Here is a 22311-nt window from a genome sequence, read left to right on the forward strand (position 1 = left end):
TAAGGAATGGAATGTTCTGATCATCTAACTTTCTCAAGAATTTGAAAGAAAGAAGAGAAAAACAGGTTAAAATGGGCCACACAAAGTTTTTTTGTACTTAAGATACAAGAAAAAGGAACAGGAATAGCTCTCACTCTGAAAAGACTTTCTGGAGCTGCTCTGCTAGAAATATGGAAAACCCTAAAATTACAGGTGGGAGAAACATGTAGGAAAGGAACTAAAAAACCAAGAATTAAAGAGGAAAAGAGAAGAAATAAAGAGCAGGGAGGTGACCACTCTGGAGTAACTTTGCTGGCTACACAGTAGATATGAGTCTTATTTATAAGCTTGGTGCTAAGGGATTAAGAGTAATACCCACATAGGGACTGTCAGGCCAGAATATGTGTCCTAGAAAACTCTATGAACTACACTGTAATAAGCTTCAGGTACATGGTGTTCTTAATTTTAAAAACTATAATTCCACAGCATATCATCAAAAGGAAAATATTTTAAAACATGTAATTTGATAATATTTCAACCACCTTTCTGGCATAAAAATTTTATCACTTTTCAAATTCGTATAATGAGTGAAGAATTGTAAAATGTTTAAAGATAAATAAAAATATTCACTAGTCAGGAGCATATTGAAGACCTTGGGGAAAATATAAATGACAGTAAAATAAATGCCAATGTATTCATCCTTTTCTTAAGTAAAATGAAACACCTACAACCTTGTTCATATCAGTTGACCCAGAGATAACAATTTGCGGAGGCTTTTTCCCTAGGCAATAAATACAGAATAATGTATTAGAAGCAAAATATCATGATTTTGCAATGCAAAATTCCATGAAGTTCTTCAACATGATCATGAATACATGATTATTTATGGGATAAAGGTTGCAGAATACAGACTACAATATGGACTAATCAAAAATCTCTTGAGTTGGAGAAATAACTTGAAAAATAATTTTATATTACAAATAGAGAGTTCACCTAAATCTTCCAGGCTGGAGATAACACACAGTAGTATAAAATGACAAAAGTTTCAGAGAAAGTCCTGACAATCAATGAAGTATATGAAATGTCTCTTTATTATGTATAGGATTAAAGAGGACATTTATTCTTCTATTCCTGTAGTGTACCTGAAGTATAAGTACTTTCAGTTAAAGATCTTGCTTTGTAAATAAAACTTTATTTTTTAAAGTTTTCAATACAGTATGCATAAAGGGTCAAAATTTAGGTTTCTCAAAATCATCACACACTATTGTTTCAATTCAAGTATTTCCTACAGAGTACAATGCTCTGAAGCACTAGATATTTATTAGTAGTTAAATAATCTGGACAGAACACAAAAACTGTAAAAAATTTCTTTCAAGTAGCTTTTTTAATAACAAACAAATCTCCTGAGATCACAGAATGGGGAGAAACAAAAATCTCATGAATTCTTTTATAATAAGTACTTACAAAAGCTAAAGTAGAGTAGAAATTCCAAATTATCACTAGACAGCTACCACCAAAAGGCAAATTGCTAATTAATCTGTGGTAAAATAAATATATTTGCCCAAAATTAAGTCACCATTCTCTTCTTTTTAGCTACTATCTTTGCACAACCCATGAATGAAGAAAACATGTTAATCCCTGGCTCTGTATATATATGAAATTAGACACTTTGTGGGGTGGAGGAGAAAAGAGCAGTTTCTTCTCAATAGTCCTCTGAAAGCCCTCAATGTCAGACACTTGACATATTTGGCAGATACAGTGGCTGTTTTGTTATTACTGCCCCTCATTATATGTTTCAGACTTTTATGCCAACATGGAGTCAGTGGAGCTGAGCTAAAAATATCCTTCTATTCTCTTGACTTAGTGTGATTTGCCATGAAAAGGTTAGTGAAAAAACTTTTCAAAAGAAAGAATAAAAACCTCATGTAGTCTATCTGGATAAATTCAAGTAATGCTTTCCTAATGCCATGACTGAAAATACCAGTTGAAAGTCAGTCTTGATAAATTAGTCTTTATGACTCTTTGATAGAGGTTGAGTTCTCCAATTGAAGGTTAGAATACTGTGTTTATTAGAAAAAGGAATCAAACAGGTTTATTAGCTGAAATGAAAGAGAAGGAAGTGAGCCTGGATAAAGGAAGTCAAACTAAGATGTTAGTTAATAAATCTTTGCCCAACCTAGCACCAAAAACAGCCTGCACTGGTACAAAATGTCCAGGTCTTTACCCTTGCCTTTCAGAGTCTCCACATACAAGATGCATGGGTATGACCTCATTCAGGGTGCATTCTGCCAATGGGACAGGTCCTGGAGGAGCCAAAAGCTGGAGGAATTCTACTGGTATTAGTTCTCGAAACTGGGCAGCATGTTCCTCCTTTAAATGATGACATGGTAACCATAACTCTGTGCCTGCCACATTGTGTAAGGGTGTTTTAATGAAAACCATGAAAAATGACTCTATATTCTGTCACACACACACACACACACACACACACACACACACATCCATGTTTCTGTTCTGTGGAAATATCCACATCAAATTGGCAAAGATTTATAGAGTGCCCACTGCCGTTGGTACTATAAGGTACACAAAATGAAAAATCTGTCCCAGCCCTCAGGGAGACTAGCCGCCCATTCATCACATACAGACAGACTCCATAATGACAGACAAGAATGATCAGGTTTCCCTTTGAACACTTTACAACTTGCTGTTCAATTCATGGTGTTTTTCAGTCAGCTAACATCTCATTTATTTTTTGAATGAAGATCCTATTCTTTTATTTTCCCCTTATAAATATTCTACTCCTAATCATATTCTCCACGTACCACTTTCCTTAAGCACTGTTGACATTCTATCTTGTCAGATTTAGATAGCTTTCTTCAATATACTTCCTAAAATTCTAACTTAATTAGCAGTATCTGCCTTTCCTTGCTTCTTCTAAATTTCTGATCCAAGTAATGAAAAAAAAAGTGTAGGGGGAGTAAAGGAGAGAAAACCAACTTAATCTTCCAAAGTCCCTGACAATGGCTGAAACAGAAGCTAATAACTGGAATTCAAAGCTATAAAACAAAGATTCAAGAAAAAAAAGGGGAGGGAATCCAAAATAGAAAATTTTTACTTACTAAATAGCTGCCATGACAAATTAGTGTTTTAGATCCTGAATTATGGAACAGAAATGAAGCATGAGCAGCTGTTAAGGATTTATAACTGGGCTGGATGAGAAAGGAGTAAATTACTCACTGACACTGGATGTTAACTCAGAACACAAGTTCTTCTCAAAAAATGAGGTCTTCAATAATACACATAATAAAAACTGAAAATGAAAAATGTCTATATTTTTTACAGCTGAATTTTAAAATCAAACCATTATATATTTCCACACATTTTAATTTATATGGTAAACATGTCCTTCTGGCTTTTGTAATACTATCAAATGTATGCATGTATATCTATATGTGTGTCATTATCACATAATCATCATGAACAAATCATAGCAAACACCAAAGTAAGGACTAATCAACCAATTAATAAGCATAAATCTTTCCATTAAAATACAATATCCTGATAAAGACACACTTACTTTAGTCCTTCCTTGAGTACCTAAAATTTTGATGATTGGACAACAATATAATAATTAGCTATTTCCCCATTCCCTCCCCTTGTCACAATTGATAAATGTGAAGACATGTCTACCAACATTAATGTGAAAAAATTACATAATTACACAGTGGTTTACACAATAGCAAGTTTAAGCATTTATTTATACTTAAACTTATCAAGAATGGATGAGATTCCAAGATAAAGATGGCAAATGAACATATGCATCTACTTTGTACTCTGCTGAATCCACACTCACCAATTTTAGATGTTCCGAAACAGTCAGTAGCAAGATTATCACATCAGAGCAAAAACAAACAAACAGAATACTCTGCTGGCAATAGAGAAAGCCTGTAAGTAACCCTATTTATACACAGAACATCCAATAGGCCCAGGAATTGGTGGATCAGAATGGAGGAATTAACTGAGGGTCTGCACATAGACGTCTAAGACACAAAACATAGGTTCAAAGTCTTTGCAGAGGTTGTTTAAATCCTAGGGATACCCTTTCCTGCTTTTCTTATATAGACAGGTACCCTTCCCAAACACAGAGTGTTCTGAATTGGGAAACCCAACTAGTTAAGGACAAGGATAGATTCTGCAACAGGAGAACTGTGTGGGGTTCTAACCCCATGCTGCTTCTAGAAGACTGACAGCTAAACTCCAGGCAGGACTAAAAGACTTGACTCTCTTAACAGCATTGCAGGGAAGATGAACACTGGTATCTAGGGTTTCTCAACAAAATGGCTTGGATAGTTTCTACAGTGAAATTCATGGTATCAGTTACTCACATACCTGGAATTCCACATCAGGTTGTTTCAACACCAGGCATGTGATATTAAAGACACAGACCAAAACAAACTAAAAGTGAAGATAAATAAATAAATAAATAATGTGGGAAAAACAGTTTTACTGATTAAAAATAAAAAAACTTCAAACAGTCTATTAATATATTTGGTAAAATGAAAGATTGTGCAACTTCAAAAAAAAAGAAAAAGGATATTATAAATGGAATATTCCAAGAAAAGATAATTTAGATATCAACAGTATTAACAAAATTAAATATTAAATAGAAGAGAACATGAATAGAATTTCATTTATTCAATGGAATATATGAAACATAATGTTTCAATAGAATTTATGAAACCAAGTTGAGGAAATAGTCCTCATTCATTGCTGAGCTAAAGTACAAGAATTTGATAATGGAAGATAAAAGACAAAACAATTAGAAAAGCAATACAGAGGTCAAATATTCAAAAGATCCAAAAATAGAGAAAAGAGAAGCTGAAGGAAGAAAATCATAAGACAATAATTTGAGATAGTTTCTTTGGAATAGGGAAGATGCTCATTAGTCTTCAAAAGAATGCAAATCAAATGGCAATCAAATACCACTAAACATCCACTATAATAAAAAAAAAGATAATAACAAGTGTTGGTTAGAATAGGGAAAAATGGGAACCCCCACGACTTGCTGGTTAGAATCTAAAATGATATATCCACTTTGGAAAATAGTTGGCCTCTCAAAAAGTTTAGGATTATAAGATAATTCAGCAATTCTACTCCCAGGTATACTAAAAATAATCACTCTAAAAGAATGCTTATATACAAATGTTCATGTCAGCACTATTCTGAATAGTCAAACATTAAAATAAAAGGCAAATGTACATGAATACATGAACAGATAAACAAAACATGGTGCATCCGTGCCACGGAATGTTACTAATACATGCTCCAGCACAAACTTCAAAAACATCATGCTAAGGGAAAGAAGTCAGTCTCAAAAGGTCACACATCAATGTGATTCCACTTACATGACATGTTCAGGCAAATCTATAGAAACAAAGTATATTAGTGGTTACTAGGGGCAGGGTGGGATGGCGAATTTTTAGTGACTGATATGGGTTGGGGGCTTCTTTTTTAAGGAAATGAAATGTACTCAAACCAGATATATATAAGTGTAAATTCTGTTAGGTGAATTACATCTTCATATAGATGTTACATGATGACAAAAAGAACCGAGAATAGAAGGACATGAGATTCCAGATTGAAAAGAAGTACCCAGTGAAATTAAAGCTTTGCCTTGGTTTCTATTTTTACTTTTACATAAAACTTCAGGACACTGAAAATCAAGATAAATAGACTGAACAGAAATAATGGAAACTCGAGTGCAATGGAATAATCCCACTAAAATTCTAATGGAGTTGTTTCCAACCCCAAATTCTATATCTAGACAAAATGTCAATCAAGCATAGTGCCATAAAGATAGTCTCAGAAATATTTGTCACACCTTTTCACATGAAGGTATTAGAAATTGCGTTTGCCAAAAATAAAACAAAAAAGGGATGGGGAATAGAGCTCTAGACTGAGACAAAATAGGGAGGGTATACCAGAAAATCAGAGCAGATGCTCCAAGCAGAGGCTCTGGGAGGCCATGAATTAATAACAGAAACAAAAAGTGGGGAAATTATTATTAGCTCCAGGGAAATCAAGAATTCAACAGAGAGGGAAAAGTAATCATAGTATACTATATGCCTCAGAAATAACACTTTACATTGAAATAACAGTATAAATATTGAATTCTCATCTAATTGAAATTATAATACAACTATATAGAGAGGGTTAGGAGTTTGGGAAGATGGGAGAGATGGATCTATTTGTTTTTAAGTGGAAGAATGAGAAAAAACAAACAGCCAAAAAAAAAAAATTCCTGAATTCCCGTTTGTATTTCTGGAATCAACAGATAATCCCAAAGATAAGGAAGGAAACACTGTGAAAGAAAAAATTTATTAGATATTCAGGGGAAAAATAGAAGCAGTAGAAAGGTAAAGGTTAAAACCTCTATTTCTCATAACAAAGCTAGAACTAATGGATTGTTTAATCTGCAAGTCTAAGTTGCATAAAAGCAATTATAACAACAAAATAATGATTTAAAACTAGAGTGGTTGAATATTCTTTTATCAAAGGAAAGAATGTACATTAAACTAAAACATTATGTGATATTAATGAAATATTCATGAAATTCAAGAAATAATAGAAACAATAATAATTTTTAAAAGTAAATAAGATTGAATAGTCATTCTAATGAAATACTTTTATCAAATTACTGATTCTGAACACTGGGCAGAAGTTTTAACCATTTCATTTTGTCTGATATAAAATAATGTATACTTTTTTACTTCGAGCTGAATTTGTTAATGATTTTTTCTCCAATTACTTAAAGACCTAAACAGACTTAATGTGTAGGTAATTGGAATTATTGATCATCTTCATGCTGATCTTGGATACTTTTACAAATTGCAACTTTTATACTTTAATCAAAGCTTTTCTCTAGCTTCTCCAAAGTGATCATTATTGTCGCTTTTATTACACTTAATGCATCATTCTCCTGCTTCTCCCACCCTTTCAAACGTGGACAGTTTTTAAAGACCTCGTTTTCTTAAGAAATATGACAATTTTTCTGTATAGAAATAACATGAGAACTATGTTCTTTTCTTTCCAAAGAAATTGTCTTTTCATTATTATTCTATCTTCCCTCTGATAATATTAAATGTTTATAGTTTAGAAATTCTAAAATAAAGTGAGAAAAATAATTAAAATTTAAAAATCCACAGAGGTTTGTAAAGTACTCTCAAAACAGTATGCTCTCTGGTGGAATGTACTCATAACTTTGTTTTTATGGATAATCAGGCATGATTATTATGGATAATCATAGCGAGTTAAAAATCAGACATCTTAGACCATGTGAATCAAATACTGAATTATGATTCTGAGTACCTAATAAGAATGGCAAAAACAATAAATAAAATTGAACTACGGAGAATATAGATATGATATAAACAGAAAGAAATAAAAACGACAAGATTGGGCTGAGGTTGTGGCTCAGCAGAGCGCTTGCCTAGCACATGCGAGGCCCTGGGTTTGATCCTCAGCACCACATGAAAATAAATAAATAAAATAAAGGTATTGTGTCCAACTACAACTAAAAAATAAATATGTATATATATATAAAAAAGACAAGATTTCAGTACCCAAAATGATAGCGAACACACATTTCAAAAGGAGTGAATGAAACCAGGATTCTTTATTAGATGTGGAAAAGTCATTAGGGGAAAGGACAGAAGGAGTTAATAGCTTTTGCTTACCAATTAAAGAAAATAAGAAGTTCATAAGAGAGCACTCAATGAAAACCAGTCTGTTGCCTTTTCATTTCTTTAATTTCTCCTCATGGTTCAGCATTCTATCCGACACTGCCTGTACGGTTCAATCATCCACAATGCTTACATCTGTTCATATTTGGTATTTGGTTCTGGACAACCTCCCTCTTTGGAACATGTAATCACAGTATTACACGAAATAGCTAGTTCTCCATATATGAAACAAAAACATCTCTGAACCCCTTTCATAAAAAAAAGTCTATGAGTCAAATCTAGTTTTCCAATTGTTTTCACTAAAACACATTTGACACATGTAGATCTGGCGCAATAATTTGTATCTCAAATGGCTCATGGTGGTTTTCTAGTTTAAATCAAAAGGCTTCAATCTCTTTTAAATCAAGGGCTTCATATTTCCACCTCTAGAAACTAAGAATATTCACCGGCAAGAGAAAGGTCTATATATTCTAGAGGAAAAAAAGAATAAATTAATAAATGATCAAGTGAATAACGATAATAAGTTGCATTTCCATCTCCAAAAATCATGCCAAATGGTACAATTTTATGGGAGCTGCAAAAACATGGACAGTTTATTGCTGCATAAAGCTGGTGTGACCTGGATTGACAATGGACTCAGGAAATAATATGATGCAGTCACTGGAAAGGGAATTCATAGGGGCTTTTGACATCTGAGCCCAAATTTGTTCATCTGCATGGGGAGGGAACTTATCCCTATATCATGGTTTCAGTTGGAACTACATGAAATAAAACACCTAAGTTATACATATTTCAATGCAATGCATGGAGTACAGGTTAGGAACTTTTACTACTATATTTCTCATGTAGATCCATTCATCCTCTACTCGAATATTTTTAATGATAAGGTGCTCATTATGTATGCTTCGAGACACTGAATTTAATTTAAAGAAAACAAAGCATTTGAACATTCTTCCCAGGACTAAGCTAAAACCAACCTCCTCGAACTCTCACACTTGGTTTCTTGTCCTTTCTGGAATATATATGCTACTTTTCCTCTAGTAAGTCATTAATTCTCCTGAATAATCCTCTCAGTACCTTTACTGGGACCATCTTGCCATCCTATTCATTCTCTTTAGTGCACACTCCAGTTTCCTTCAGTTTCTGTCAAAATACCCCACTCATAGATGGGGCATGAGTGCAGAGAAAAGTAACAGTACCACTCTCTTGCTGGGTATTTACAATATCTTCTGTAGTAGTCACATCTTGGTATTAACTCACACTGAGTCAAATAAATTACTAGTCTTTTTTACTGAATTATTTTTAAGTTAATTTTCTCCCACCCTGCTTCTTCTATATTAGGCTAAACTGCCTTTTTTTTCAATATCAAATATACTGTTTTACATACCCCCACAGCAATTCATCTTGTGGGTTAGACTCAACATTTCATCAGATTCTTTTCTGACCCTTGATTCCATCACCCGGAGTGTTAATTATGGCTCCCAGCTATGACACATACACAAATAGGTCAAACATATCATCACTATGCCTTCATCTGGGTCATTAATAAAATATCATGTAGAATAAAGTCAAGGACAATACCCTCTAGCATACCCCAACTGACTTTTCTCCTCCCTGATGTCAACTCATTAATCAATAGACTTTGAGCAAAGTTGTTCAACCAAAGATAAACTAATAACAATCTTCTAACTTGGTTTCATTTCTATTCTGTTTTGAAGGAACTTTTCAGGGTCCCTGGGAAAAAATTTTCTAGAATCAAGGAAAAATACTTTCTTATATAAAAGAATGAAGATTATTAGAATTCAAGGTCTAGATATGTAGTTTTTAATTTCACTAATACTCTAAATTAAGCTTATATATCTACAGATGCAGAGATTTGTTCCCCCCAACTTTTCATTTATTTATTAATTTTTTACTTGTTGTTTTTAGATATACATGACAGTAGGGTGTATTTTGACATATTATACATACATGGAGTGCAATTCATTCCAATTTTGATCCCATTCTTGTGGTTGTACATAATGGAGAGTTATACTGGTCATGTATTCATTAATGAGCATAGGAAAGTTATGTCCAATTCATTCTACTGTCTTTCCTATTCCCAACCCCCTCTCTTCTCCATCATTCCTCTTTGTCTAATCCAGTGAATTTCAACACTCACCCTCCCTACCTTGTGTTGTAATGGGTTGGCATTCACACAACAGAGAGAACATTCAGCCTTTGGTTTTTTGTGATTGGCTTATTTCATTTAGCATGATATTATCCATTTCCATCCATTTACTGACAAATGCCATCATTTCTTTCTTCTTTATGAATAATATTCCACTGCGTATACATACTATATTTTCTTTATCCATTCATCTGTTGATGGGCACCTAGGTTGGTTCCATAGCTTAACTATTTTGAGTTGAGCTGCTATAAACATTGATGTGGCTGTATCAATGTAGTATGTTGATTTAAATCCTTTGGGTATATGCTGAAGAGTGGGATAACTGGATCAAATGGAGATTCCATTCCAAGTTTTCTAAAGAATCTCCAGACTACTTTCCTGAGTGGTTGCAACAATTTGCAGTCCAAAAAGCAATGTATAAGTGAATCTTTTCCCCCTACATCCTCACCAGCATTTATTATTACTTGTATTCTTGATAATTGCCATTCTGACTGAAGTGAGATGGAATCTCAGTGTAGTTTTTATTTGCATTTTTCTAATTGCTAGAGAGGTTGAACATTTTTTCATATATTTGTTCACCATTTGTATTTCTTCTTCTATGAAGTGCCTGTTCAGTTCCTTTGCCTATTTATTGATTATATTATTTGGTTTTTTCTTGCCCCACCACCTTTTTAAAACCAGCATTACTCTTGCCTATCTGCATTTTTGATGATTTCTCAAAGGGATCATAAGCAATAGATCCGTGAGTATGCCCCCTGAAATTTATTCCACACTGCAGATGTCATTTATCTGGGACTAGAGAATTAAGCTATTCCAGTAGATGTTTAGGAAATAGTTCAGGGAACCAAGAAAAGCATGCCTTTTATCTGAAAATATTCCTTATGGTTGGAAAAACCCTTGCTTTATGAACCTAGATGGGAGACAGGACCATCCGCCATTACAAAAGCTAAGATACTAGATACTTCCTCAGGGTCCAATTTAGTCAAAACATGACATGAGATTTTTTCTGTTAACCAAACACAAGCAGTCCAGGTTCCCATTAAAAGGCAAACCCCCCAAAGCAATGAGAATGTAGAGGCCATTTGCCATCATTTGAAGAACGATAACATTTAATTTAGTCACCCAGAGAAGGCAGGCAAGTGAAGCCAATGTCCAGTTGCAACATTCCTGGTGGAAGGAGGGTACTCGGCAGACAGCTCTATGGCATGATTTTGTCTCTGGTTCAGACTGTCCAAACTCACACTGTTCCTGCCCATTTTTAAAGTCTTTCTAGCAGGGCTGTCACCCATATAATATCACCTCAGTAAATTTTCTTATTAAAGCAGGCCAGGAGAATTTCTGTTGCTTGCTATGGAGATTTATGACTGACACTCAGAGAAGCCAGATTTCTTAATGCTTTTGACAACTAGGTATCTTTAACTATGCCATTATCTGAGGCCTGCTCTAACTACCTGCTATGGAGTCAAATTTGTTCTAAATCTTCTATTTGAAAGACCATTTGTGTTGGTAGAAATAAATAAAGATTATATTTAGAAAATTACACATAGAGAAATTAAAAATAATTAAATATGAATAAAGTAGTTCTTTCTCTTGGCTGCTTGTCTTACATAGTAAACTCTTATTTTTCCTGCTCCAGGTGTCTCTCATTCATACAAATATATTTGATAAGCACCTACAATGTGCCAGGTACTACTCTGGTAGAAATTAGGCAGATTTTGCCGTTGTGACACCCAGTTCATTGATCTCTGAGTATCAAATATAATAGTTTTATCTGAAATAATGAATAATTTCCTCTATAGAGACAGATCCTTTTTAAAATCCTTTGCTGACCATTCCTTATTACTTGGACCCTTAATTTTGTAGTGTTCCACTGTTCAGTACATGGATCTTTCTTCTCTTCTGTATATCCATTTACCCATATAATGCACTACAAATTGACTGATAAATTACAAACTAACCCAAGACTTAGTAGCTTAAAATAATAGCCATTATATTATTTCTCACAATTCTGTAGGATAGGAATTCAGAAAAGAAATAGCTGGAACAAATTATCGAGGCTCTACATGGTTTATGATAGTCTGGAACATGTCTCTAACTTCTACCTAAGATGGCTTTTTCAGTCCTGTGTCTGGACCTTGGCTAGACTGGCTGGGTAAACTGACTAAGGTCCAATTTCTGGAACCCGATTTCACCCTGACTACTGGGTTCTCAGTTCTCCTCCAGGTTGAATAGGGTCTCTCTTTCTCTCCAAATGCTCTTTCTAATGGGACATCAGGAATTCTTTACCTGCCTGGTCAGAACTCTCAAGAGAGCAAAGCAGAAACTGTAAAGGTTTTCCAAGCATTAGGCCCAGACCTGGCACAGGGTTCCCTTCAACATTTTGCTTTATTGGTTAGATAAGTCAAGGACAGTAGTATTGAAAGGCAAAGCTCATTTAAGGGAACCAATGTAACAACTAACAAGCTTAGTAATCTCATTCAATACCCTGGTTTTAAATGTTTATAGTCCAGACAATTTCCAAATCTCTGTCCTGGACCTCTCTCCTAAATACTAGATTCTCATACCCAACTGCTTTTGTCACCTGCACTTCATATGCAACAAGCATCTCAAACTTGAAGGGTTGAAAATCAAATTTTAATCCACTGAACTTCTATTCGTCCCTCACCATCCCTCACCCCCATCATTGTGTGTTAGCATGTGCATATCAGAGAGAACATTTGGCCTTCAGTTTGGGGGAATTGGCTTATTTCACTTAGCATGATCGTCTCCAGTTCCATCCATTTACCAGAAAATGCCATAATTTCATTTTTCTTTATAGCTGAGTAAATATGTGTATACATACCATATTTTATTTATCCATTCATCTATTGAAGGACACTTCGATTGGTTCCATAGCTTAGCTATTATGAATTGTGTTGCTATAAATATTAATGTGTCTGTGTCACTATGGTATGCTGATTTTAAGTCCTTTGTGTATATGCTGAGGAGTGGGATAACTGGATCAAATTGTGGTTCCATTCCAAGTTTTCTAAGGAATCTCCATAATGCTTTCCAGAGTGATGACACCAATTTGCAGTCCCACCAACAATATATAAATGTACATTTTCCCCACATACTAGCCAACATTTGTTGTTATTTGTATTCTTGATTATTGCCATTCTGACTGGAATGAGATTCAGTATAGTTTAAAATTGCATTTTTCTAATTGCTAGAGATGTTGAGCATATTTTTCATATATTTTTTGACCATTCATATTTCTTCTTCTGGGAAGTGTCCATTCAATTCCTTTGCCCATTTACTGATTGGATTATTTGGTTTCTTGGTGTTAAGTTCTTTTTTGCATTCTTTTATATGCCCTGGAGATTGATGCTGTATCTGAGGTGCAGGTGGCAAAGATTTTCTCCCATTCTATAGGCTCTCTCTAATCTCTTTCAGTGGATTAGACAAAGGGGAATGAAAGGAAGGGAGGGGAGATGGAAAATGGAAAGACAGTAGAATAAATTGGACATAACTTTCCTATGTTCATATATGAATACACTAGCAGTGAACAACCACAAAAATGGGATCCTAATGAGAATGTTATACTCCATATAGTCCATATATATAATATGTCAAAAATATACTCTACTGTCCTGTATACCAAAAAAAGAACAAGTTTAAAAAGAAAATCAAGTTTTATCTTCTCCATACTGTACCTCTTCTAGTTTTTCCTATCACTCCTGATGAAAGCTCCACTATTACTGTTGTCCAAGCCTACAGTTATTTTTGACTTTTCTTTGTCTCTCAAATCACACATCAAATATTATATTATTAAAAATAAATCCAGAATCCAAACACTTACCTCCTCTCCTTTGCTAACATCATCATCTTATCCTTAAATTATGCTGCTACAGCCTCCTAATGGGACTCCTGTTTCAGAATTTGTCCATATAGACCCAATTAAAATGTAAATCAGATCAGATATTTCTGCGCTTGGCACTCTTTAGCAGCTTTCCACCTCATTCTGAGTTAAATTGAAACTTGGTAAAACAAAGATCTATAAGGAAAACACAATCTGGACCCACAAGTATGTTGGATTTTTCTCTTCCTCTCGTTTTCCTGGCTCTCTCAGTTCCAGCCACAGTATCTCTACTGATCCACAGCCTTTTGTTTGGAATTTTCTCTTACCAAATTTTCTTCTTCAGATTTTTACCTAAACACCTCCCAGCTTCTCAAAGAGGCCTACCCTGATCACCCCCATTTAAAGTTGCATATACACGTTCATGAGCACACAGGTTTAATCTCATGAGAACAGAAAAATACTCAATTGCCCCCCAGATAGTTTAATCTGGAAATTAGAATATTAATAGAAAGCTATAGTTTTTCAAGAACAGATGTGATGTAAAATCAAGCAAATTAAAGCATTCGTCATAGATTTGGAAATCAAAATGCATGAGGCAGAGAAATTACATAGCTAGGTAAATTCTGTGGCCGAAAGTCATAATATAACTTTCAGCCTCCTGCTCCATATTACACATACTTCAGATCATCATATAAAACTATGAAGGCATAAACACAGCAACCTCCAGGGTGAAACGGAGTAACAGAGGTCTCAGGTACAGGGAACTGGGGCTTTAGTTTTATTTCATCCTTTTAAGTTAGCTGAGTAATTTAGTAAATCTGTTTAAATTCTCCAAGCATTATTTTTTCTCATCAAAAAAAAATGCTGTATAAAAATGTTTACCCTACACACCTCAAAGGGGTAAGATAGAATCTAACGGAATAACATTTATGAGAGTGTTTTGATGAATATACATACAGCTCTTTAAAACCACCTAACTGGATGTCTGAAGAGCCAAATACTACTTTATATCATTTTTGGTGATGGCTTATTTTTTAATAGAGAATATAAGATTTTTTTCATTAGTTTACAGCATAGAATAAGAAATAAAATGATTGTTCCTAGCAATACCATGATTATCTGTGAGTTTGTTGATGTTTCTGTTTTTTACAGCTTTACTGAGGTATAATTAATATAAGCAATTTACATATATTCTACAATTTGATGAGTTTGGACATATGCACACACATTTATACCATCACCATGAGCAAGATAATCAAGATAAGAAGTGTATCTATCACCTCCATTTCTTGTAGCCCTTTTATTTTATTTTTATTTTTTTTGGTGGTAAGGACACTTAACATAAGGTCCACCCTCTTAGCAAGTTTTTAAGCCCACAATATATCATATTGCTATCTTTAGGTACTATATTGCACAGTAATCTCTAAAACTGATTCATGCTGTAAAACTGATACTTGATACCAAATGAACAACTTCATATTTACCCCTCTTCCCTCCTGTCCTGGCAACCACCATTCTATTTTGCTTTTCTTTTTATATGTAGGTGTTAAATATGTAATGAAAAATGATGCTCTACATGCTTCGCTCTTTTGTAATTTAAGACAATACAATACTTGTGACCTTAATGGCAACATATACATAATCATGCTTACTATTAACATTCTCATTTCCACATAAAGAATCAGTCTCAAAGTTTTCAGCCTGGTGTTAAATAGGATAATGCGGCACTCATTTGTTTTGGGGAAAAAACTTATATATATCCATAAAAACTTCATATATTATATATTTAACCATATTATACATACACACACATTTGTGTGTATGTAAATATGCACACAAACTAAATCTGTTTAACTAGTGGGAGAAATTGTTAACACTTTCACAGGAAAATACATTCTACAGTCAATAATTCTGAGCTATATTCTGGATTTCTCTCCCAAGAGATGTGAGCAACCTGGGGGCACACTGCCCACCATGTCCCCAACCTTGAAGCCTACAGATTGTTATATCTACACACTGTAGAATGTGTAAGAACCTAAATGTCTGGGTGTTTCAGAAACTTTTCACAGTACTTAAGAGAGAGCTTACAATATCCTCTTACCCTCTGAATCACTTTAATAATGACCTCTGAAGTAATTTCCTTGAGTATTCTTCCACATCACTAATTTTTCATTACTTATTTTGTTATTCTGATTCTCAGAAGGCTTTTATAAAACCTAAAATGTCATTCATGGAAATAACATAAAAGAGCTAGCATTTGAATTCTCTTTTAAAGCAAAGAACAGAAGTGTATTTATACTGTGTGTACATCATCATAAATAAGAATCCTTCACTTGGTGAGTCTCATATTGCACAGGTATCTCAGAAAGCCCTTGAAAACTTAATTAATTCTGAAGCCAAAAGGAAAAATCCAATTGTGCTTAATAGATCTTATAATATTTTGCTCTCCCTCACATTTGGGGTTTATTGGGCACAAGGTATTGATTTTTCCTACACTGTTTAAGTTGTTATCTTCCCTCCTGTTATCTTCAAAAAGAGGTGATATGAATTATGTGGAACTACAAAATCAACATTACTTAGAAAATAATATTTTGATGTTATTTTCATTTGTAAATATTAGAAAATAATATTTGATTTTAACAACTTTAGAACATGGTAATAGCACCATTAAATTTGCGAGATTTTAGATTAAAATAGTGGATACTGATTTTAGAACTTACTACAAAGTTCTATTTTTACATGTATGTATACATGATTAAGTACACCCCTATGGGGCAATACAGTAATTTAGAAATCTCCTTTATGGAAATTTAAAACACATTTTGCAATTGAAATAATAGTTTAAATGGTTAGGTTTTTGACCAGGTGGCAAGCCTTGTCTACACTGTAAAGAAGTTTAAACTTATTTTTTTGTTTGTTTGTTTGTTTTACTTTGTTTTGTTATTTGGTAATGGCGATTGAACTCAGGGGCACTCAATCACCGAACCACATCCCCAAGCTCTATTTTGTATTTTATTTACAGACAGGGTCTCACTGAGTTGCTTAGCACCCACTCATGATCCTCCTGTCTCAGCCTCCTGAGCCACTGGGATTATGCAGAGTAACACAGAGTAAGGGAAGGCTGTGGAAAGAAGAGGGAAGTTTTCTTTCCCTCTTGTGACCCAGGGCTCCTCTAATTTAACCTATAAAAATCAATAGGAAATATATTCCAATTAGGATTCAAATTAAGAATAGCCCAGGTCTATCTTGCTTACACACTGTAAGACTCTCTTAACCCTTAGGTTTCTCCTTCATAAATTGGTGACAGTCGTAGCTCCATGTGCTGTGGAAAACATGTGTCATCATGAACAAAAGCCCTCAGCCCAGTGCCCCGCACAAAATCCAATAGATTACAGTTGCTGACTTTCTTCAGTTTGGTGGTCACCCTCCCAAACATTATTTCACTCCACCCTATTCTGTCTCTCCCACCCATCATTCCAATACCACAGTGCCTCACCACCACCCCACTCTCCCTACTAAGATCTGCTCCATTTATTGATTGGGTTATTTGTGGGTTTTTTTTTTTTTTTAGGTGTTAAGATTTTTGAGTTCTTTTTATATCCTAGAGATTAGTGCTCTATCTGATGTGTGAGGGGTAAAAATTTGTTCCCAAATTGTAGGCTCTCCATTCACCTCACTGATTGATTCTTTTGCTGAGAAGATGCTTTTTAGTTTGAATCCATCCCAATTTTTGATTCTTGATATTAATTCTTGCACTATTGGAGTCTTATTAAGGAAGCTGCGGCCTAATCCAACATGATGGAGCTTTGGGCCTACTTTTTCTTCTAACAGATGCAGTATCTATGGTTTAATTCCTAGATCCTTAATCCACTTTGAGTTGAGTTTTCCATATGGTGAGAGATAGGGGTTTAATTTTATTTTGTTGCATATGGGTTTCCAGTTTTTCCAGCACCATTTGCAGGTAAATGGGTGGAGTTGGAGAATATAATGCTAAGTGAAGTTAGCCAATCCCAAAAAACCAAATGCTGAATGTTTTTTCTGATTTAAGGATGCTGATTCACCATGGGGGTCAGAGCATGGGAAGATTAGATGAACTCCAGATAGGGCAAAGGAGAAAAGGGAAGGGAAGAGAAGGGAGGGAGCATGGGGGTAGGAAAGACTGTGGAATGAGATGGACATCGTAACCCTAAGTACATGTATGAAGACAAGAATGGTGTGACTGTACTTTGTGTACAACAGAGATATGAAAAATTGTGCTCTATATGTGTAATATGAATTGTAATGTTTCCTGCTGTCATATATGACAATTAAAATTTTAAAAATGAAAAAAATAAAACAAAATAAATCAGCAGTGTAAAAAAAAATAAGAGAGAGAGAGAGAGAGAGAGAGAGAGAGATCTGCTCCAATTTCCAAAGCATTTCATGGTTCAAAATTACTTCCACCTTCCACTATGAAACATGGAAGAAGAAAAGGTGGAGTTTATCTCTGCTAAATACTGTGAGGAGAACAATCTGATTCATTCATTAAAGTACATAAGAACCTTAATTCTTTTTAAAACATAAAATATTTCTAAAGTACAATCAATTGTAAAATAGAAAATAAAAACTTTGGGCCTTACTCAGGGAAGTTATTTTTGTACTAGACAACTGCCACATAATCAGGCGAATATTGCTGAAGAGTCTACACCTTCTCTACCCTGCCTGGCAAAACTCAAGATCCTCTAGAGCCCAAAGTTCTTCTTTTCCCAAAAATTGGATTTCAGAGACTCGCTGAAACATCTAATACTTAAAATAAACAAAACTCAAACTAACCAATTTTAGGCATAGCAGCCAACAGTGCTTCACTAGAAGGAGCAAAAAGATAGAGATAAAGAAAATAGGAAAAGGAAGCCAAAAAGAACAGGCAAGAAACAGGAAGGGAAGGAAATGGAGAAATGAAAAGGCAGGGGCATCATAAGCCATGAGTGGCATCTCTTGTCTCACTTTCTAAAACGATGAGCAACAGCATTTCTTACTTCCACAAGAGATGTTAGGAATGAAATGACACTGGAAGAACAATGCATCATGCTATTATGAGGCTGTTTTAAGAAGACCTAGATATCTGTACAACAATTGGGATCAGGGAAAATCTCGCTCATACAAAGAAAAATGATTGCATTTCAAAGTCAGTCCTAATCAGCAAATACTGCAACATAATGAATTTCTTCGCTTATTTTGGCATCTCCACAAAATATAAAATCACCAAATGAAATTCATTTTGACCAGGCACAGTTTTTACCCTCACAAATAAATTTTGTTTTCTTTTAAGATCCGGGGGACATATTTTCACATTACTGCTGTCAGTTTCTCTATCAATGTGACTGATTTTGATGCCCAAACTATTTTTTTTCCTTTTAATTTAAGTGTACAATTTGAAGGAGGTAATAAATACATTTTAAAGTATCCTTTCTGTGAAAAGTTAGTTAGAATAGTTAGAAAAACTTAGATTTCATTGAGAGATGTGAACTAAACATACTGGAAAACATAAATGAAAAGTTCTAAGTCTAAATCAGCTGAATACATTATTGACTCCAAATCATGGATTAAACAAAAGAAATTAAATTTGCATTGATGTGTGAATCTGCATCCATTCTTGGTAGCATGTAATATATGCAACTGCTCAGCTCTAGCTGTATTTGTAGCCACATTACCATATTATTCAAATGTATCTATCATTTATATGTAAATAGACAAGATGAATGGTTTCTTCATAAGACAACAATTTTAAAATGACAAACAGACACAGGCAGACATTAGCAAGATAAAAATGTTTCAAATATTCATTCTTTTACATTTCATCAGGAAAAATGGAAAGTATTTCAATTTTTTAAAAAAGTATTGTGGCAATTACTAAATGGAATCTTAATATATTCACAATACCAATAGCTATTCTTCTCAATAAACTACACTGATGTCATTTGTATCTTATAAATTACATGTTCTCAGATCCATCTGTGAAAACTGGGATGTTAATTATCATGGTTACGTTCATGATTCCACAGTTAAATGCTGAAGTAGAGCTACACAAATACCATATGTTTTTCCAAGGGAAATGAAGAAAGATTAATTATGAGTTCAAGTCCAAGTCTTCCAGCAGTAATACTCTCAACACAATAAGATCATTACATTGTGTGCTAGGCAAATTGGATGTCTTAATTAATAGTTGAAATTCCAACTGAGGGGGAAAACTTTGAAACCTAAATTGTAAGTAACAAGCTTTCCTTAAAAAAAAAATTAAAAACCTTCATAAGGATGCTTTTGTGAAACCAAGTTATAAGCCCAAATAAAGACACTTCCTCTTTGAATTTCCTTTGATAGTGATAGTTTCCTGTTGTTTAATCCTGTTTCATAAACAAAAATTACAATGCATGCTAGTAACAAATAGACTATAAATAGTTGATACATCACACAAATATTTAATGTAACATTTTTTACTGTATTCAAAGATATCTTATGGAGCTGCTATTTTATGCAAAATTATGTCTCAATGCTCATATAAAATATTCACTTCAATATGACAATGAAAAAACAAAACCTTATGATAAAACTATAGGAATGTTGTTCATATCTTAAAGGTCTGAATTCTTATTTTTCTTACCACATATTCAAAGACCAGTGTCAGGGTCTCCTTGGTATGGATGATGTCATGAAGCAGCACTATGTTCGCATGTTTTAGTCCTTTTAACAGAGAAGCTGTAAAATAAAAAGGGCAGAGAGACAATTTTTCAGGGCTAACCATCAACTAATATGTTGCATTATCACATTGGCCCATTGTCAGATAAATGGTATTTATTTTCCCATGTTCCAAATTCAGAATCATGGGATGGAAAAAAGGCCTTCATTTAGATCAAACCCACCAATTTTATCACCTGCCATTTGTTACTAATCTCTGGTTAGGTTCTATAATGTTCAGAGAATGTAGCTGGTTTGATTTCAATTTTTTAAAATTTTCAAGGTTTGTTTTACTTAGGATTGTTTACTAAGGATGTGGCTTACCTTAGCATATTTTCCATGTGTATGAAATAAGTATTCTGATGCTAGGTGGAGAGTCCCATAAATGCAGCTAGATCCTGTTGTTTCATGATGCTACTGAGTTCCTCTAAATCCTTGCTGCTTTTCTGAATAGTGGGGTTCAACCAATTACGAAGTGAGAAATATTGATGTTGCCAGCTGGACTTATCAGTTTATGCTTTGAGTTCTCTAGTTCTTTCCTTTTTACATTTTCAAGCTCTGTTGTACACTGGATTCACATTTAAGATGGCTGTCTTTTTTACGAATAGACCCCTTTATCAACAATGTTGTTCTTCATTCTTGGAAATTTTTTGCTCTATATCTGCTGTTTTACGTTAGGATAGTAACCCCAATTATCTTTTGATTAGTGTTTACATTGTGTGTCTTTTATGAGCCCTTTTCTATTATTCTACCAATTTCACTATATTTGAAGTAAGCATTTTACAGACAGCATATAGTCAGATCAAGTATCTTTTAAAATTCATTCTACCAATCTCTGTGTTTTAATAGATATTTTTAGGCTATTTGGATTCAATATAAATATTAATATGTGGGGTCACCTATTATTTGCATTTGTTTTTCCCATGAGCACCTTAAGATTCAGTTTTCATTTCTGATTTGATTTTGTCTTCTATATTTCTCAAGAGTTCAATTAACTCATTTCATTTTGGTTTTGACCATTTCCCTGCTTAACTTTTGTATGTCCAATTCCATGTGGGTTTTTGTTTGTTTGCTTAAAAAATCCTCAAAGGATAAATGAGAATATTAATTCATATTACAGTGCTATTTATGTTTTTTTTTAATTTCATGGTTGATCCTTAAGAAGTTTTTATCAACTAAAATGCATAGATTCCTATTGTCCCATTCTTCATTGCAGTTTTGTGTAGATGTGGGCTACTTTATTCAAATCCTACTTATCTAGAGGATTGAGTTCCTAATTTGGGAATCTTCCAGCTGGAAGTGTTAACAATTTCCCAACTTGAGCAAGGAAAACCTAGTCCTGCCTCTTGAATCCCATTCCTTCTCCCATTCCTTTGATTAAGAAATGAGACAACCCTGACCCTGATAATCAGGCTCTTTCTAATATTGCTCAGCTTTTTTTAAAAAAAACAGATGAATGAACAAAAAATCCTTCAGATAAAAATTTCAGTTTCTATGAACAATATCAAAAAAATATAATTGAACATTTTTTTTCTTCTTCTTTTGAAATATCTCCCTCAAATATATTGTTAAAAATTGAGCTTTGGGGTTAAAGACATTACTTATTAAATTTGGGTAGTGTATTTAGTCTTCATTTTTCTAATTCTACATAAAAAATTATAAAAGGGAAAATATGTAAATCATAATACTGTGCAAAGCAAGTAACCTGTCTTTTTAAATAACCAAAACCCTTATTACATTAATGTAAGAATACCTGAGATACTCATAAATACAAGAATTAATTTTAGAAAATATCCTCTTCATTCATAAGAAAAACAAAAATAATCAGAATTATTTCTGTGTATAGCAATAACCATTGTATTATGGTA

General features: G+C 33.8%; 1 protein-coding gene across 4 annotated transcripts in view; it reads right to left on the minus strand.

Moving 5' to 3' along the window:
* Cdk14 (cyclin dependent kinase 14) overlaps window positions 1-22311 on the minus strand; it is a 767749-nt gene that overhangs the window by 323771 nt on the left and 421667 nt on the right. For all 4 annotated transcript variants that reach the window (XM_071612068.1, XM_071612070.1, XM_071612062.1 and 1 more), the window contains exon 6: window positions 20370-20464. In XM_071612068.1, the coding sequence (XP_071468169.1) occupies window positions 20370-20464 (95 nt within the window). The remainder of the gene's footprint in view (window positions 1-20369; window positions 20465-22311) is intronic.

The sequence above is a fragment of the Marmota flaviventris genome, chromosome 1 (assembly GCF_047511675.1).
Source record: "Marmota flaviventris isolate mMarFla1 chromosome 1, mMarFla1.hap1, whole genome shotgun sequence".
NCBI lineage: Eukaryota > Metazoa > Chordata > Mammalia > Rodentia > Sciuridae > Marmota > Marmota flaviventris.